Here is a 19842-nt window from a genome sequence, read left to right as displayed (position 1 = left end):
ATGAAAGGATAAATAATGGACTACTAAAATGGAGTATTTTTTGTAAAGGCGATCCATAGCAGATGCCGTCTCTGTGTCTCTGGCTGTAGGAGGTGAAGGTGTCTTCTTCCCCCTTCTTGCTCCTGAGAATCCCAGGCCTAAAGCTGCGAGTTCGAGGAAGGAAGGAGACATTCGAGGCCAATTTGAAAACGGAGACTGAGCTTTGGAACCTGATGATCAAAGAGATGTGGGCTGGACGCATATTAGCTGACCAACACAAGGTGAGTCTGGGAATGATTCAATGATAGCACTGAAGTGTGCAGGACAGGGAGAGCTGGGGTAGATAAAAAGAAAAAAAGGGAATAGATGCCTCACACTTGTGTTTTGAGTTATCATGTGCATTCTTTTACGCATGCTGGCTTGTTTTTGTGGCAGCTGCTGTATGATTGCGACCACATGGTAACTTTACGAACAAAGGTGACCTTTGTGGGTGTGGTTGAAATGTTATTTGGCAGATGAGAAGAGTGAAGAATTTTTTTTTAGGGGGGGTTCCTTTGTGAAACCAGATTGTCTCCCTGAAACCTTTTTGTCTCTCACTTCTGTTGTTTCCTCTCACTGTTTCCCTCCTATTATCAGCAAGTACAGTACTATTATACAGTATACCTAAATAAATGAATATATACCATAGCTTTTATACCTATTATCTGCCTTTTTTGTGCATAATTAAATTTGAATAATAATACTTAATTGATCCCCAAAGACAACAATAAATTGTCTAAGTGTGAACTGTCAGGAGTGTTGGAAGTGCCGCAGCGAGAGAGATGTGGTTGAAATCTCCAGAGATCACTGTGAATTATCTGGAATGCTTGTTCCCTGGCAACATCTCTGCTGGTGTCACACGCTGCGTCAACACGTAACACAGGTCAACTCTCTCAGACAGATCGATGGAAATCTTCAACCAACCTCCTTACTGTGATACGGCTGCAGTTACACCAGCTGGATGTTGAAATAACTTCAGGCAATCCTCCCCCCCTCTCCCAGCCTGTCTGAAGTTTTTTTATTTTAATTTTTTTTAATATCCTTTTTGTCTGAATACTGTAAAGAGCCATTGGCATCTAGAAACTCAGCTTCTGGAGCCACATCTCAAAAAGACGTGGCACCTCCACAGTTTGTGGGACATGTTTTACTGATGACCTTGTGAACTTGGGTGTTATGTTAGATGCTGATAACTTCCAGAAACACATAGCTAATGTCTCCAGGACTGCCTTCTATCATCTCAGAAATATATCTAAAGTAAGATGCTTTCTGCCACAATCAGACTCTGAAAAGCTGGTCCATGCTTTTATCTCCAGTAGATTAGATTATTGCAATGCACTTTTTGCAGGACTGACAAAGCAAGTGTTACATAAACTTCAGCTTATTCAAAATGTTGCAGCCAGAATTCTAACAAAAATCAAGAGGTATGAACACATCACTCCTGTTTTATCCTCTCTTCACTGGCTCCCTGTTATTAAACAAAGAGTAGATTTTAAAGAACTTCTTTAAATTCGTCTTTAAATCTATGAATGGCTTAGCTCCCTCCTACATGGCTGACATGCTGTCTGAATACATTCCGGACAGATCCCTTAGATCATCAAATAAGAGTTTCTCATCATACCTAGAATCCACACTAGATCTGCTCATGGTGCTTTCAGTCACTACTACACTCTCTGGAATTCCTCTCCGCAGGAACTAAGGTCTGCTCCAACAGTGCCCTCCTTCAAAAGCAGACTAAAAACGTACCTTTTTGCACAGGCGTTTGATTAAACTCTACATGGTTGGCTGGGTGATCGCACTTTTGTTAAAGTGGAATTATGGTTGTTATTGTTGTTTTTCTCTTGTCATGTTTTATGTATTTGAGCACATTGAGTCCATGTTCATCGTGTGAAATGTGCTTTATAAATAAATGTGCCTTGCCTTGATGGCTGTTTCTCTGCAGGATCCCCAGTATATGCAGCTGGCTCTGACCAACGCCCTGTTGATGGATGCGGTGGTGGGAAGCCTGCAGAGCAGCAAGGCCATCTACGCAGCGTCTAAGCTCGCTCACTTTGAACGCATCAAGATGGAAGGTGAGGAATCGTCCTAACTGTCTGACTCGCAACTTACTCCAATTCAGCTACATACTTAACGGAAATTGACATCATATTTATCTGGAATGCTTAATACATTTTGACTCACTAGGGAGTTTAATTGATTTGAATTGATTTTTTTTTTCTTGGCTGTCTTTAGTTCCAATGATGGTTCCCAAGACAACTGCAGAAACGCTGAAGCACAAAATAAACCCTTCCCTGGAACTGACTGCACCTCAGGCTGTGGATGTACTTTTGTACACACCAGGTACACACACTCCTGAATATAATCTGCAGCCACGCAGTCGCTCTCATGAGCACGATTGATTCTTCAACGATGGGTGTCGGGTTCTTCTACTCTCCCATTTGTGTGTGTGTGTTTGTGTCTGTGTGTGCGAGTCTGTGATTTGATGGGTTGTTTGCAGCAGCAGAACAGCTTCAACTGAGCTGCACAGTGACATAAATATCAACTTATACTCAGAGCATTAACATTTAGACTTGTAATCACTTCCCCACCTAGGAAGAAAAGTAGGAAAGTTATCCCCAAAGATACTGTCACAGAAAAGTCATAAATGTGCAGCTTTTCCGGTTTCCATTATTATCAAATTAAGTTTATTCAAGAGAGCAAATCTAATTTCCTATGATAGTATAGTAATATCATTATGAGTTAGGATTCTTTGGGAGCACACTCATGTGTGCAGCTAACTTTGGATTGTTTTTTTTTTTTAGATTTTAACTGCAGTCCAAAGCCCATCTAGAAAATACTTTTAAAAATCTTTCAGGGGAGGATGTAAATGTAGGAGTCAGTGTTTACTTATGAATTACTTATTAAGACATCTGACACATGGAGGCATTTTCTGTGATGTTTTCAAGATCAAAGTCCCAACTACAGAGTCTGTAATTACTGCTGAATGCAGCGTTATATTAGATCCTCCCTTTTATCAGTTTTTTAATAACGTTACGCCTCATTTGGTGATGGATACATCAAGGGCTAGTCATACTTATAAGTGTAACTTTGCCTTTCAAGTAAGTTGAAATCAGTCTTTTACCGAGAAAGCACAAAATGATGCAAAATAAATAAGTGAAGAGCATTTTAACAGCAGTCATTCCCATCAAATTGATGAGAATACAAGCAATGGTTCTTTGAAAAACGACTGTAGTACCGGGTAAAAAGTAATGTAGAAAGCTGAAAATTCAGCGTCAGGACGGTGAGAAAACACTTGTTCTGGAAGCACTTGATCTCAGGAAACACTGAAAATGTTCCTGCAGCTTGCGATGGCCGTAACCTTTAATAAGATCCCACTTATTACATTTAAGGCTCTGACCATTTTTCTTCTCTCCCACAATACCGTTCCTGTTCCCCTCACATACTCTGGTAGAATGTGGCTGTGCCTCACTCCCAGGTTATCAAAGTTTCTTTTTTTTTGTTATCTTTTCAGTTTACCCCTTTGACCCTGTGTTTTGTTTCATTTCCGTCTCAGTCTTCTGTGATTCATGTACTTTACTCTGACTTAATTCCTTTTTATTTCATTTTTTTTCCAATACTTGACAGTCGCATCAGAACTATTTTTAAATTCTGGATTAAAACAAAAGTAGGGGCATAACGGCAATATGTACACTTGTAGAAGGAAAAACTTTTAAGAACTTTGATAAACTCAAACGGGAGTTTAACCTTGAAAACAGAGATCTGTACTGTTATTTACAGCTATGTAACTTTTATGACAAGGAAGTGAATAGGTACTTATCAGCGGAGACTAATGAGATGATCGTATTTTTGATGGGCGCATATAAAAGAACCTCCTCAAAGACTGTATCAAGACTGTCTCCAAAAAAGTAATGGAAGAAACTAGGGCTGCACGATTAATCGTTAAAAAATCGCGATCTCGATTCATGCTTGAACGCGATCTCATTTCCAAATGACGACGATTTAAAAAAAATTAAAAAAAAATTTTTTTTTAAAGATGGCTGCATAAAAAAAGGACTAGGCCTATGTTCTAGGTTGTTGTAGTCCTGTCATGGTCAACTATCATGTTGTCATGTTTGTTATATTTTGTTAATGATTGTGGATTACATTTGGAGAAACATCTACCTTTCTCATCACCTGACACATATTGCACATAAATATTGTTAAAATTGTTATTGTTAAAATTATTTAAAGACAAGAGAGATGTTTATTGTTTTTATGTTCAATATCAGCTGTTACAGCAAAAAGCAGCCAGAGGAATAATTTGTTGCCTCAGAACTACAGGATCTGTTACAAGTCCCCTTTCTGAAAGGGTGTTCAACTCAGGGAGGAACAAATATTGTTATTATTGTTTAAATTATTTAAAGACAAGAGAGATGTTTATTGTTTTTATGTTCAATGTCAGCTGTTACAAAGTTGATGCCAGTCTTTTATCAGGCACCATCATATTTTTTGTAACGTTTACCTTTTGTATCGGCAGCTTCTTAATAGCAGCAAAAGGCAATGGGGGGTTCATCCAGCCAGAGGAATAATTTGTTGCCTCAGAACTACAGGATCTGTTACAAGTCCCCTTTCTGAAAGGGTGTTCAACTCAGGGAGGAACAAATATTGTTCAAAATTGTTATTATTGTTTAAATTATTCAGAGGTTTGTGTAAAGAAGACAAGAGATGTTTATTGTTATTATATTTGTTTTCAGCTGTTGCAAAGTTAAAGTAATAAGTGCAATAAATTTTATATTGGAAAAAAATCGTGAGAGAATCGTGATCTCAATTCTAAGCAAAAAAATCGTGATTCTCATTTTGTCCAGAATCTTGCAGCCCTAGAAGAAACTCATTATATATCAAATCAAAATGGGAACAAGAATTCAATGTTGTATTGTCAGTGAGTGATTGGCTTTCCATGTGCGACACAGAGCAATCTTCAACTAGTTCGAGAAGATGGTGAGAATTCGGATGGAAAAATCTCATGCTTTTTTATCACTCCACACATTAAGACTAAACAAACGAGTTGTTGGCAAGGGTGTGATAATGTAGTCGCCAATCATTCTCATATCTTTTGGACATGTCCAAAAATACAATTATTCTGGCATAATGTTATCTAAACAATGGAGGAAATTCTAAATCTAAGAATATCTAAAGACCCAAGGACTTTATATCTGGGACTTATCCCCGTTGAAGTAATTGAAAAGAGAGACATCTACCTCTTCAAAATATTGACTGTTGCAGCTAAGAAGGCCCTGACAAGACTCTGGATGAGAAGCAATGGCTAGACATTGTTGAAGAAATATACGCCATGGAAAAATGTACTTTTTGTTTGAGAATTAGAGGAAGGGATTTTGCTCATAAGTGGCAAAAATGGTCTACATTTAAGGTCAAATCCCAGCCATGCCCTTAAAGACGGGATAAGTAGAAAAATCTGCCAGTGGGACAAGATTCTTCTCATTCTCTTCTCATTACAAGCAAAAAAAATCTTGTTCCACTGGCAGATCTTTCTACTTATTTTAAGTGAAAATCTACTTAAAACAGGTGAAAATTGTTGTTTTTTCCAAAAAAAAATTTTGAGTCTTGTTTTAAGTGTAATGAGAATTTTAAGGCAGGATGGATTCATGCTTTCATGTTGTTAACACCAAATTCTGACCCAACCATCAGTCATCACTGGAAAAAACAACAATTTTCACCTGTTTCAAGTAGATTTTCACTTAAAATAAGTAGAAAAATCTGCCAGTAGAACAAGATTTGTATGCTTGTAATGAGAAGATAAATCTTGTCCCACTGGCAGATTTTTCTACTTATTTCAAGTGAAAATTTACTTGAAACAGGTGAAAATTGTCAAATAATAAGTTATTTTTCTGGTAATGACTCTTGTTTTAAGTATAATGAGATTTTTTGACTAAAATGAGACATTTTAACTAGAAATAAGACAAATATTCCTGGTAAGATTTTGAGTTTTTGCAGTGCATCTCCCCCAGGAAGTTATGATGTTATAATTTTTACTATCATTTTTTATTTTTACTTATTTTTATTTTTCCTTTCTGTGAAACTTGAAAAAGACAAAATAAAAAGTTTAAAAAAAACCCACAAAAGTCAAAGCTTATCTGACTGTACATGTGCTTAATTTGTCAGGAATTAGGAATCAGTCAGGAAACAGTAAAAACAAAAGGATTGTTTTCCTCTTGTGGGTGGCGGGGGAAGACTTAAAGAGCAACAAAGCCGTGGCTTCAGTGGACAAGCATCTGTGGCCACTTAGACTGGACATACTCACTCATGCAGACTCGCACTCATCGACGGACTGACACCAACACAGATCTTCTGTGTGTTTTCTGTAGAAAAGAACACATCTCTGCATTCATATCCCTCCCCGCCCGCGCTGGCTCTACTCCCTCTCTGGTTCCAATATAGGTCACTGAACTGAAGCTCTGGGCACACGACCAGTTCTCTCCCTTAACCACTCCCTGTTTATTTTTTTTCCCTACTTTTTACGTCTTTGAAATAGAGAATGTTACTTTCCCTCCCTTCCTCTTTTTTTTTTTTTTTCCAAACAGCAGGTTATTTATACAGCAGTGCATACGCTGGAAGGAATCTGACCGTTGGAAGAAGTTTAGGTGGAGTCAAGTTGGCAGAAAATTAACCAATGAACATTAAGTGTTTTCATTCAAACTTGTGGGTTGTCACTCATAAGTGGTTAAGTGGTTTAATTTGTGTAATTCTGAATGATAAACTGATTTAATAGTAACTGAGGAAATGCACTGCAAAAACTCCAAATATTAACAAGAATATTTGCCTTATTTCTAGTTAAAATGTCTCATTTTTAGTCAAAAAAATCTCATTCCATTTAAAAACAAGACTCATCACTGGAAAAAACAACAATTTTCACCTGTTTCAAGTACATTTTCACTTAAAATAAGTAGAAAAATCTGCCAGTGAAACAAGATTTTTTTTGCTTGTAATGAGAAGATAAATCTTGTCCAACTGGCAGATTTTTCTACTTATTTCAAGTGAAAATTTACTTGGAACAGGTGGAAATTGTCAAAAAACAAGTTATTTTTCTGGTAATGACTCTTGTTTTTAAGTGTAATGAGATTTTTTGACTAAAAATAATAAATTTTAACTAGAAATAAGACAAATATTCCTGGTAAGATTTTGAGTTTTTGCAGTGTGTTGATGTTTAAGATATTTTTTTTGGCCGCTTTAAAGTGTAAAAACACTGGCAGCTTGCGATAAGCGGCGGTGAAATAACTAATATGTGTTTGTGTGTTTTAGGTCAGCTGTGGGTGTCGGTGAGCGGGGGGAAGGTGATGGTGTTCGATGCTTCCAGCTGGTCCCGGACACACACGTGTCAAGTTGGGAACGCCAGACTGGTAAGAGAAATTCATGAATGCACACACTTGCAGCTTCTCACCAACATAAATACCTTCGTGGAGTGAACTGGGAACAAAAGGACTGATGTCTTGGACTCGATGGCTTAGTCAGGATGGTTGAGAAGAGGGAGTGAAGTATGGTTTGTTAAACCCAGACAAACGTGCAAGGGACATTCATTGAGCAGGAATTTAGATTTTGTCCCTCCATTGAAATAAAATAAAGAAATAAAATGGGGTTAAGGAACATAAAAAGACGTGTCCCTGTGACTATCTCAGTTGATCCAGGCTTTTTATTTTCACTCTTTGTTTTACCTACAACTGATTGTCTGTGTGGTGGATGTTTTCTCTTAAGCCCAGTAGGAAGTAGTTTTTAGATGGATTATGGCTTGTAGACACATCTATAAGCACTTTTTTCGTCTTAATTTCAGGCAAAATGCCAAATCCATGACCAGTTCCAGTACCAGTTCAATTCAATTGACAAAAAATGAGACATTTTAACTAGAAATAAGACAAATATTCCTGGTAAGATTTTGAGTTTTTGCAGTGCAGCGTCATGTGTGCGACCTGTGTTTACAATTTGTTTGGCCACCGTCAATATTTTCTTGTATTTTAACTGTTTTATATTCTAAAGTCACACTTAAAAGTAACTCCACTTCTCTGTAACTCCAAACGAAAGACTCTCGTTCATCTTGGAAGTAACTGGAAGTTACTCGTTTCATTTGTTGATGTTTTTTTCCAGGATTCTGATTGGCTAGCATGACTTTACGTTACACTGCCCCCTGTAGGTTTGGCTGCTCATAGCACCTTAACAGCGTATTTATACGGGTTCGTGGAAATGATGGTATTTTTCAAAACGTAGAGGGGGAAATATCCGTTTTTGTAAATACCCGGCTATGTGGAAACGTGGCCTAAGCCATACATCACCAAGTGGAATGCAAAGTGTTGGATGCAGTGGTGTAAAGCTCGCTGCCACTGGATCCTAGTGCGTTCAATGGAGGGATGAATCGAGATTCTCCACCCTGCAATCTGATGGGCGAGTCTGGGTTTGGTGGTTGCCAGGAGAACGATAGTCTAGGAGTTTGGTGGAGGGAGGATTATGGTGTGGGGTTTTTTCCAGGAGTTGGGCTTAGCCGTCTCTCACTCTGAATGCTTCAGCATACCAAGATATTTTGGACAATTCCATGTTCCCAACTTTGTATGAACACTTTGTAGCTGGCCCTTCCTCTTCCAACGTGACTTTGCACTAGTGCTCAAAGACGGGTCCAAAAAGACGTGAATTAACTTGACTGGCCTTCACAGAATCCTGACCTGAACCCGATAGAAAACCTTTGGGAGGAAATAGAACGGAGACTGAGAGACAGGTCTTCTCGTCCAACATCAGTGTGTGACCTCACAAATGTGCTTCTGAAAGAATGTTTAAAACAATCCCCAAAACACACTCTTAAACCATGTGGACAGCCTTCCCAAAGAGTTGATGCTGTTATAGCAGCAAAGTGTGGACTGACATCATATTGAACCCTATGGATTAGGAATGGGATGTCATTTAAATTCATATGCCACATGACCTGAACAGATCCAGCAGATTCAAATTGCATGCATACCACTGACATCAGATACAGATAAAATGGTTTTCTACAGTTTTTTTTCCCTGGTCTTGGTGCCTCTCTCCATTGCTAGTGTTATTTTGACACAAGAACATGGTTTTCCTACACATATGCTGTGTTTGCATTGGCTCTCACTAAATTCAAATAATAATTACATCAGTGAAGGTTGGAACGAGTGCTTAAAAGCTCCTTGAGGTGAATATATCTAGCAGATAAGGATAGCGGGACATTTTAGGCTCTTCATCGACCTCGACATTAGTCGTGCCAGTCACATAAAATATATAAACCTAACTGTATGTGTGAGGCAGAGGGAGATTATCTGATGTGTGTTTTCTCTTTCCAAACATAATATTTGTTCACATTTCACTAGCAGCTGCCTTAATTCTGCATAGCTGACAAAAATAGCTTTCAATGGAACAAGGCCTGGGTTGTTGTTTTAGAGCACAGTGCCATCTAGTGGACATGTTTGTTATATGCAGCAAATTGTTTCCTGTGTTAAACTGTAATGTCATTTTCAGTTTAATTCCACATATTCTTAATTTCCCCTACTTTCATGCATTTCTTAGTTTAGTATAGTTTATTTTGCACATAAAACAGAACAGTAAAAAACAAAGGTCAAATGAAGCATTGTGCAGGAGAGGTGGAAGCCAAAAAGGCTTATGAAAACGCCTCTGTTTTATAAAACAAACAATCAACAATAACAACAGCAAAAGCAAAAACACAATATAGAACTAGATCATATAAAACAGAAAAATACAATTTAACATGAAAAAGAAAAACTACTGAATTATTGAAAGATGAAGAAGATGTAGGATAATTGCATGAAAAAAAGTACAATTTAAGGATTTTAATGATTTTTTTTTTTCTGATTTTAACTAAAAAATGATTTTTTCAAGTGTTTTTTGAACAAAGCCAGTGAAGATATTGATTTTAGTGATGTAGGTAAATTGTTCCATAGGGATGGTCCTCTGTATTTTAAAGTGCGTTGATTGTGTGAAGTCCTTTCTACAGCATATACTGGTTATTTGTATTTCTGTGATAAGCATTTCCTAACTGTATTTGTTTTAATAAACTTTAATTTTGATAAACCTGCTGGTCTTTTTCTCTCTAACTGCGTTAAATGTTTTGATGGATGATTTATCAGAAAGCCTTGGCCATGAGAGGGAATGAGACGCAACCAGACATAAAATGTCCTGTGTTTTATACACGCAACAAAGCATTTAGCTGATTAGGAAGGTAGTTTATTATAGCACTTAACTAATAGTAGAAATGAATGATGTAAAAGGTTTCGTGGCTGTACGACTGCTGATCAGACTGTCCATGTTTTCAGAACTGCATGGTGCGAGTGGAGAAGGATCAGGTGTGGATGGGCTCGGAGGACTCGGTCATCTACATCATCAGCATGGTGTCCATGGTCTGCAACCGACAGCTGACTGAACACCGGGCCGAGGTGACCGGGCTGGCGCTGGACATGGACAAATACAGGTAACACACGCAGAATTACACAAGCTTTAGTCAAAACAAATCCCTCTGAGTAAACTCACATGAGTTAAACGCAGTATTTAAACAAATTATAGTTTTTGTAGATCATATGCTGGAAAACAGTACATGCTACATGATGTATTCAGACATTCAATGTGCAGCCAAGTTTAACCGTTAGAAACGGTGGAAAGATGAACTAATGAAAACATTTTCAAAGTGCTTTGAAGAGTCCTGATATAGAAAGGGCACCTAAAGGAGAAAATGTCATAAAAGTGCTCAGTAACATTGAAGACAGTCCAGTGAGTGGAAATGTTTCTGAAACGAGCTTTGGCACAATTTCTTAAACTGAAGTAGAAGATAAAATGTCACCACACACGCACAACAAAAACATGAAGTGCTCACTCATTATGATCTGACAGAGCTCATTACATTACAAGTTCATTACAAATGGACACAGAAAAGCAGACTTCTGCACTATCTGAATCATGCTGGAGTTCATCCCCTCGTCCCGGTGTTTTACGTACGCTAACGTCACCGTGAGATGAATTATGCAGAAGTTTATTCTGAAATGATCAGTGCTTTTTCCTAACTGCAAAAGAAGAAAAAAAACTAGGCCATTCAAAGCTGCAAGAACTTGTTTTTGCTTAAATAGTAGTATATTCAGACGTAAAAGTATTGAAAATCTTTTTCAAAAGTCAAGCTGTTGAGATCACCCAGTGAAAATACTGTACTTCCTTTTAACTTAGAAGCTTAGAAGTTGGCATTTTAAGCACTTTAAATGTATAATTACTTAACATCGATCGGGGTGGAGCTTTTAATTTGCTATTAAATATGACACACATTCAATGTCATACATGTGGTGTTTTGCAATTTCAAGTTATTGACAGTTCGTAATGATCTTTTTTACATTTTTTATATTATTCTTATTGCTTTATATTTCTTATTGTTTGCACTACTGCTATTTGTCTTGCACTGGAGAGGTGATGCTGCTTCAAATCTCACTGTACCCAGGTACAACGACAATAAAGTATTCTGATTCTGATTCTGATCTTTCTAGGCTCAGGCAGTCACATTGAATTCATTTTATGAATTCAGTAACATTATTTGTTTTTCTTTTTTTTGTCACAAAGGACATTTTGTTTAAAATATTTGTTTAAATTTCACTGGGAGAAATATTTCTTTACTTTTAAGGGGGACAGTCTAGATTATGAGGTATTGTCTCTCTATTATCAGCAAATGACAGCCAATAACTTCAGAAGTCACAGTTACCTTGGAAGCGGCAAAAGGCAAGTAAGAGACTCAAGAAAGCAATGACAAAAAAGAAAACGAGAGACCGGCAGAGCAAAAGACCTGATCAGAGTTAAGGCTGTGCTGTAAAAGACACTTATTCTCTACACCTGTGGGAGGACCCGAAAAGATAAAAATGACAAAATGTCCTTTGTGCTGCTTGAAGTTTGAAACATTGTAGTTTATCCAACTGCCTCCATAACTTTAGCGTGTCTTTCTCCAGCCAGAAGGTTGCGTATTCCTGCAGCGCGGAAGGAACTGTGATGGTGTGGGACGTCTCAACTCTGCAGGTCAGCTTGAAACCGAACGTTCTGTACATTCACCCTCAGGGGTATCAGGAAATCATCACAAGTAACTTGCTCACGTCTTCAACAATGGCTGCATAAACGTACCCATGTTTCAGGTGAAGAGGCACTTCCGTCTGTCCTGTGATCGCCTGCTGTCTGTAAACAGCTGTGCTGGAATGCTCTGGTGTTGTAAGTTCTACAATCTTACAGAGGCATTCAAATAAAACGGAAACAAGAGTGAACAGTGAAGCATGAAAACCCTCTTTCTGACTCTTGTTTAGGTTCAAGGGACAGCATAATGGAAGTTTGGAGGTCTGGTTCTTTAAAACATCGTGTTACTTTGCCAGAACAACAAAGAGCAGCACTCAGCTGTGCTCTGCTTTTACCTGAGGTAATACACAACACACACAAGTCACATAGTTTTGTTTGTTTCTCTACTTTTTTGGTATTTTTGAACTGTGCAAAAATGTGACTTTTCCTGTCCTGTGTTTGTGTTTTCATCAGAGCGAGGAGCTGTGGAGCGTATGTGCAGACTCTGGAGAAGTGTGCATTTGGCATATTAGAAACAGCAGCGAACCCTCCCGCCGTTTGGTTCTGCAGGACTGCTCTGGGTGTTACTGCATGATTAAAGTTAAAAACCAGGTTAATATGCAGCAATCACACACACATGCTGCATTTTCAGATGGGCGACAATGTTTAACCAGTACTTGAGTTGTAAAAAAAAATCAGGGGGGGTGGTGGATTTTATCATATGGGGACAGATAATTTGTGCTGATTACAAATAATATAATATATTACAAATAATAGCAGTGACCAAAACACCTGCAGAAGTACTGCAGGAATGACATAGCAGCAGTTAAATGCAGCCTTCTGTAAGCTTTAAATATCCACTGGGCTTACATCAAATACATCAAAACACAACAATAAAAAACTGTTTTCTGAACTTATCAATATGACTCTGTCCTTCACAGGATAAGTAACATGGATCACTGCAAAACTGCAAAAAATCTTAACAAGAATATTTGTCTTATTTCTAGTTGAAATGTCTTTTTAGTAAAGAAAAATCCCATTACACTTAAAACAAGAGTGATTGCCAGAAAAATAACTTATTTGACAATTTTCACCTGTTTCAAATAAATGTTCACTTGAAATAAGTAGAAAAATCAGCTTTTCTACTTATTTTGAGTGAAAATCTACTTGAAACAGGTGAAAATTGTTTTTTCCAGTGATGAGTCTTGTTTTAAGTGTAATTAGATTTTTTTGACTAAAAATGAGACATTTTAACTAGAAATAAGACCAATATTCTTGTTAAGATTTTGAGTTTTTGCAGTGATCCATTTTACTTATCCTGTGAAGAGGCATATTGATAAGTTCAGAAAACTGTTTTTATTTTTGTGTTATTTGTGTTATTTTTGTCTTATTTTTGTCTTATTTCTAGTTAAAATGTCTAATTTTTAGTCAAAAAAATCTCATTACACTTAAAACAAGACTCATCACTGGAAAAAACAATTTTCACCTGTTTCAAGTAGATAAGTACAAAAATCTGCCAGTGGAACAAGATTTTTTTGCTTGTAATAAGAAGATAAATCCCACTGGCAGATTTTCCTACTTATTTCAAGTGAAAATTTACTTGAAACAGGTGAAAATTGTCAAATAAGTTATTTTTCTGGTGATGACTCTAAATGTTGAAATAGCAGTAAAACCACATTCATTGATGAAATGACATAAGGGATGGAAAGGGGGGATGGCAGTTTTACAGGGGGGATGATTTGGACCGTTTTTATTTCAGGGGGGGATGCCATCCCCCCTCATCCCCCCTCAACTCCAGTACTGTGCTTAACCCTGCCTCTTTTCCAGGTGTGGGTTGGAGGCGTAGGCCGCAGTTCAAGCAAAGGGAAGGTTTACATCGTGGACACGGACCGCTACGAGGTTCTGAAGGAGCTCCACGGTCACACCGACAAAGTGACGGCGCTCTGCTCGGCGGAAGACCGCTACGCTCTCAGCGGAGCCGGCAAACACGACGGAAAGATCGCCATCTGGAAGGTGGAATAGACAGAGACGACTGGGGAAAAAAGGCACATTTTGGAGTTGGCGTCCAAATTCTTCAAGCCTCTCAGTGGCTAAAACAACCGTGGAACTTGAACCCATGAATCATAAAGAACCTCAGATGAATTTGGACTTGAGAACTGTATTTTGGAAAGAACGGCACAGGTTTATGAAGGAATCCCATGGGGCTCGTGTGAAGCAACAAGATTACATGAAGTATGATGTGCACCCTTTTCCCTGGATTATAAAAATTTGAGCTGAATGGGACAGACATTATTTTTCAGTAAAAGGAAGTCAATATTTTCTGACACTATCTATCCAGCTGATATCCTGCTGGAGTATTTTTCCTTTATTCATGGGCCAATTGCAACCTTTTTATTTCCTTTTTGTATTTGTCAGAAGCTTTTTTTATTGCCAATTTTATTGACTTTGTGTATTTTTTACTTTAAAAAATGGCACCTTTTTGGACCAACTGGCTACATTTTTATTTCGTGTCCCCAGAACAACCCGGTGGGTGTCGACACTCACTTTTCCTTCTTTATCGCCGTTTATCTTGCAGAGCAGCAGACGTATAACCTCAGATAACGATGCACATTTACAGGCATATAAAAAGGCCACGTAATGTGCATCATTTTGGACTGTAGTAGGGGAAACCTGTGCAAACATGGGGACGTCCTACCAACTCTACACTAAAAAGACCCAGCTGGGATTCAAACCAGGAACATTCTGGCTGTGAAACAATAGTGGGACCAACCACACCTTTGAATGAAGGATACGTTTACTGGAATACACAAAGTTCCGCTGGGTGTTTTTCTGGTTTGTACAGGTGTTGACCCGGAGGGCGAGGTGCATTATGGGAATATGGCGTGACTGAAGCTCGACCCCCGGCTGAGAGTTTGAGGGGAAGATCTGCAGTTCAGAGGAGTCAATCTACCATGAAAACAAAACTGAGATTACCCCGGCACTGCGGGAAAACTCCAACAGGAGTTCTTGATGGAAGTTATGGTGATACATGATGATGGGAACTGAACTTGAAGAACAGGGTTTTTTTTTTTTTTTAAGCTGCAAGAGGAAAAACAATTTAGCCCTGCAACAACTGGAATATGTTGAGACACAGAAAATGACTTTCTGACGATATTATAAACCATTTACTTTTCTCAATCTTTTATTTATATTCCCACAAAAACAGTTTTATCCTTTTTTCTTTTATTTCTTGGGAAGAAAACAAGCAAATTGGTCAGAATTCCTGCCTAAGTGCCTTGTAGAACTTAAACATTAAGCGCTTTCTAAAGTGTTGAAACAGCCAGTCTGTAAAATGCTACACGATGAAATATATTTACATTCTGTTTTTGTTTGTATTCTAACTACATCTTATTTGTATTATAGTGTTATTGTATTAGTCAAGTGAATCAGAACAAACTGATATTAACTGTTCAAGAACATGAAGTTTTTTTAGTTTTCTTTGAACGTTTAGTCTTTTGTAAGTCATTCTAGTTCAGAACTGCTTTAACATTTTGGAGATTATTTCTCTTGAGGTTCTCAAGTTTCATTTAAAGAAAAAAGTTGTATTTCATACACATGCACAACATGAAAACAAACATGGAACTCGTTGACAGTGCAATACATTTTTTTCCTGTTTAAAAAAAGTATTTAATTTTTTTTTGTTTTTTTTTTTTCTGTTTTTTTTTTAGAGTTCACATGTAACTGTATCACACTTAACCAATACTTTTATGAAGGAAATCTCTAGTTTTGTCATTATTTTCTACCTAAGAAAGGCTCCCCCAGGTTGCAGAGGGAGATGCCACCGTATATTTAAATTTAACTTTGCGGTATTTGTTGAAACATGAGTCAATGTTGCTTCAAGGAGACGGGATCACCAGTCCCTACTGGCTGGGAACACATTGTTCTCTGCAGTCAAATCAGTGTTTTACAACCTTACAAGCAATAACAACTCAAGTTGCATGGGATTTTTCCGTTACAATCCCAGAACCAGAATTATGCATTCAAAGGGATTTTTCTCGAGTTAATAATTCCGATCTATGTCCCAGTTTAACGCACCTCCCACAGCTCACCAGAAGAGGGCGCTGTGTGATGCCAAAAAGTGGAAGTTGAAGCTTGCACAACAAAGCTTATGAGTGCAATTTGACTAGAAATGGAAATATTTTTAAAAGTAAGAACAGACGATAGAAAATTAAATGTTCCAATTTGCTATTCTAGTCTTCAAGCTTTCATCTGTACATTTTATGTCATTTGCAAGGGATTGTCAATGCACCTTCAAAGCTCGAACTTTGTGATTATTAATTCAAACATGAGATTACAAATGTTATAAATTTTGAATTGCAGCAAATATAAGTTAACAGAATGTAACTTGCACCAAAGTCATTTGATTTTGCATATCCTTAAAAAAAGCACACTGACACGAAAAACTTGAGTTCACTCAGGTCAAGTGTCCTTGAGCAAAACGAACCAGTAGAACTACAAACCCCTCTGTGGAACAGGTTCAAGTGTTTTTGCCTGAAAGCCTCTCGTGTTCTGTTTACAGTTTTCGTACAGTGCATGTGACTGCTGGACATTGTAACATAAAGCCTTAAGCAGCTGGTAATCCGTCAGCATGTACGTCCACTTTTCTGTCTCTCCTGTAGCTCTTTAATCCACACACTTAAGTTATGAGGGAAAACCAAAATTGCTGATTGTACAATAACTTAAAAGCTGCAGTTCGATATATAGTTTACAAATATGCAGGTGCTCTGTATAAGACTTCAAGATTCACTGCATACGTTTATATCTGCATAGTATTCTTTAGTGTTGAGTGTGCGGAGGTTAGATAAGTCATTTATGCTTTCTGTATTTAGGTTAGCACACAATGATGTCAACAAGGTTGTGTAACAACAAGCAGACAGATTTGAGAAAGAACTGGATCATGGGTTGAAATTGAAACTTTTTCCCCTTTTCTTTGATTGATTGATTGAATTTCAGAACAGAACTAATATCATTAAACATTTTCCTTAATTTCAATAAATACAATTAAAACACTTAAATTTGTTATGTTGATTGAATTTGGCATTTGATCTCACGGCCCTGACACCGAAGGGATTTTTCTACCCTATAATAAAGTTAATATTTAAGGCCATGAATATACTGTAATTATGCATTTTGTTCATATTGATTCATACTCAAAGGGGAGAAAACGTTTTTGTTTCTGAAGAGTTTACCTCTCACAACCCAGCTTTACTGCTTCAATAGAATATTCTGAATTATGTTATATTAATTATAATACTTTCATTTGTTTGGCCCCAATCTCAAAGCACTTAGAAGATGAAGCGGTTCAGTACAGTCCATTTACGTTCAGTTCACCACAAACAAATGGTATTCCAGTTAAATCCATTACAAATTCAGTTAATGGAATTCATTATGTTAGGGTCCATATTCAAAAGTTATGTAATGCCTTGTCATAAAATCCAGCCTGGCCAAGGAACCTAGAGGCCAATGTTAATTGCAATAACGATAACATGACATAAAGGAAAAGTAAACATAAGAGAATGAAAAAAGAGCCACGTGCATCATGGGAGGTTTTCCAACAGTATTCCTTTTTAATAGCATAATAAAAGGGATGCTAAATGTTACCCAAACCAGCCCTAACCTCAAGCTTTACCAAAGAGAAAAGCTTTGAGCCTGATCTCAAAGGCAGAGAGAGTTTTAGTCCCAAAAGGGGAGCTGGGAGCTACAGTAATAACTGAAGCGTCTGCCTCATATTCTACTTTTGGAAATGCTGGGGACCAGAAGTAAGACTGCATGCTGAGAGATAAATACTCTGGTGGTATAGCATGGGAATAATGAGTTCTTAAATGTTTTATACACACACACACATGCACGCACGCACACATAGATATAGAGATATACATAACTATATGTATATAATTATCGATATCTATATAGATATCGACATACATATAGATATATACACATTTGTAAGGAACGTGCATTTGTTAAATGAGCAGCAGAGCCGAGTATGCAGACCACGTGACTGGGAATGTATTATTGATATTGAAATTAGTAGAGTTATAATGATAGCAGTGACTGAAAATATATTACTAATGTATGGTATTATTATTGCTATTATGGTGTATTAGTATAATTATAGTGTTATTAATATATTATATTATGCATATATAACGTGTGTGTGTGTGTGTATTATTGTTGTTATTGTTTTTTTATTATAAGTGTCGTTATGCTAGGAATGTATGACTGTATGTATTTAGATGTTATCATTTATGTAATATTTTATGTACTTTATTTTATGTACTTTATGGACCCCAGGAACATTAGTGGTCGCCAAGGCGGCAGCTAATGGGGATCCATCCCATAAACAATAAACAATAAACATGTAGAAAAAACTGAGTAACATAACGCTGTAATAATGTGCTGTTCCCTAACAATAACGCTGCTGGTGTCCCCACAACCACCGGTGCTCTTGCAATGGGTGCAATAGTGAACTCAAAAGAAAAAATGCAGGCACTCTGGTGGCTTGAAAAAAGTTAAAAGAAAACCTTTATTTTGACTGGGTTACATCTAAAAAACACCAACGCGTGTCGGTTTGCGCCTTCCTCAGGGTGTAAAGGTTTTTTTTTTTTAACTTTTTTCAAGCCACCAGAGTGCCTGCATTTTTTCTTTTGAATAAATAATGTAGGTTACACCCATGAAAGATTTGACCAATCTTCTCTGCCAAAGCCAAAAAACTTTGACTCTTGCCTGGTGTTTGGTGGATTGGATTATTGAAGTTTGAAGAAACAATACAACTTATCCATGTAACAACCAGGAGTCTGTGTTGCCTGTGGAAGGAGCATCCATAGCCTCATGCTGGTCACCTGGTCCTGCAACTGTTCAATGGGCTGGAGGTCAAATTCTCCCAAATTCTGGAGGTAGTCTCTGACGAATCCTGCTCGGTGGGGACAGGCGTTGTCATCTTGGAGGACAGAGTTTGGTTCCAGACTGGATATATGGGATTACCAGTGGTTGCAGAATCTCATTATGATACTGCTTTGCACTGAGATTGCCTCCTGAGTGTTTCCAGCGAGGGAGATGCTGCCCAACACCATCACACTGCCTCCACCATAGATGTTATTCTATTGCTGCACAGCGTTCTCCACGTCTTCTCCTCACTTTGACCTTAAGATCCAACTGCCACAGGCAGAATCTGGACTCATCGCTGAACATAACATTCCTCCACATATGCTGTGGACACCGGTGCAAACAGGCCTGACGATGAGGGCAGGCCTGGCGGCCCTAAGAGGCCGGAGAACGGCTGCAGTCTGTTCCAGATTCTGTGGTGGGCAGAGAGCCGTCTGCCATATGAACCTGCAAACCTTGACTGCAAATCCGTATAAAACAGATTACACTACCTAATGTGAGTGCCTTATTGGCACCTGATCGGCAATAACTGGGGATACTAAAAGCTCAAAAAAAGAGGCAATGACAATAGCAAAATAAGCTTTTTGGCATTGGCAGAGATGATTTAGCAAATTCTTCATGGGCACACCCCACATACACATGAATATTTGAATTTGACAAAATAGATGGTTTTATTTTCTTCATATTGTTAACTCTTTACTTTTGCATAATATAAAAGAAGACATGAGTAAGCACTACATTATTGATGCCTCTTCATGAAGCCTGGTACTGAGGTAAAAACTGCTGGAGCTCTTAATCTCGCTCTGTATTGCACTATCC

General features: G+C 37.8%; 1 protein-coding gene across 2 annotated transcripts in view; it reads left to right on the top strand.

Moving 5' to 3' along the window:
• The window catches only part of LOC133461458 (DENN domain-containing protein 3-like), a 42980-nt gene extending 24473 nt beyond the window's left edge, over positions 1-18507 (top strand). For both annotated transcript variants that reach the window (XM_061742379.1, XM_061742380.1), the window contains exons 21-30: positions 90-260; positions 1958-2087; positions 2248-2355; positions 7312-7409; positions 10344-10498; positions 12006-12072; positions 12186-12258; positions 12351-12460; positions 12574-12711; positions 13927-18507. In XM_061742379.1, coding sequence (XP_061598363.1) covers positions 90-260; positions 1958-2087; positions 2248-2355; positions 7312-7409; positions 10344-10498; positions 12006-12072; positions 12186-12258; positions 12351-12460; positions 12574-12711; positions 13927-14121 — 1245 coding nt within the window. In that variant the 3' untranslated portion in view covers positions 14122-18507. The remainder of the gene's footprint in view (positions 1-89; positions 261-1957; positions 2088-2247; positions 2356-7311; positions 7410-10343; positions 10499-12005; positions 12073-12185; positions 12259-12350; positions 12461-12573; positions 12712-13926) is intronic.
• The last annotated feature ends 1335 nt before the right edge of the window (positions 18508-19842 follow it).

This window comes from Cololabis saira, chromosome 15 (genome assembly GCF_033807715.1).
Source record: "Cololabis saira isolate AMF1-May2022 chromosome 15, fColSai1.1, whole genome shotgun sequence".
In the NCBI taxonomy this organism is placed as follows: Eukaryota; Metazoa; Chordata; class Actinopteri; order Beloniformes; family Belonidae; genus Cololabis; species Cololabis saira.
This window is presented reverse-complemented; position numbering and strand designations above follow the sequence as displayed.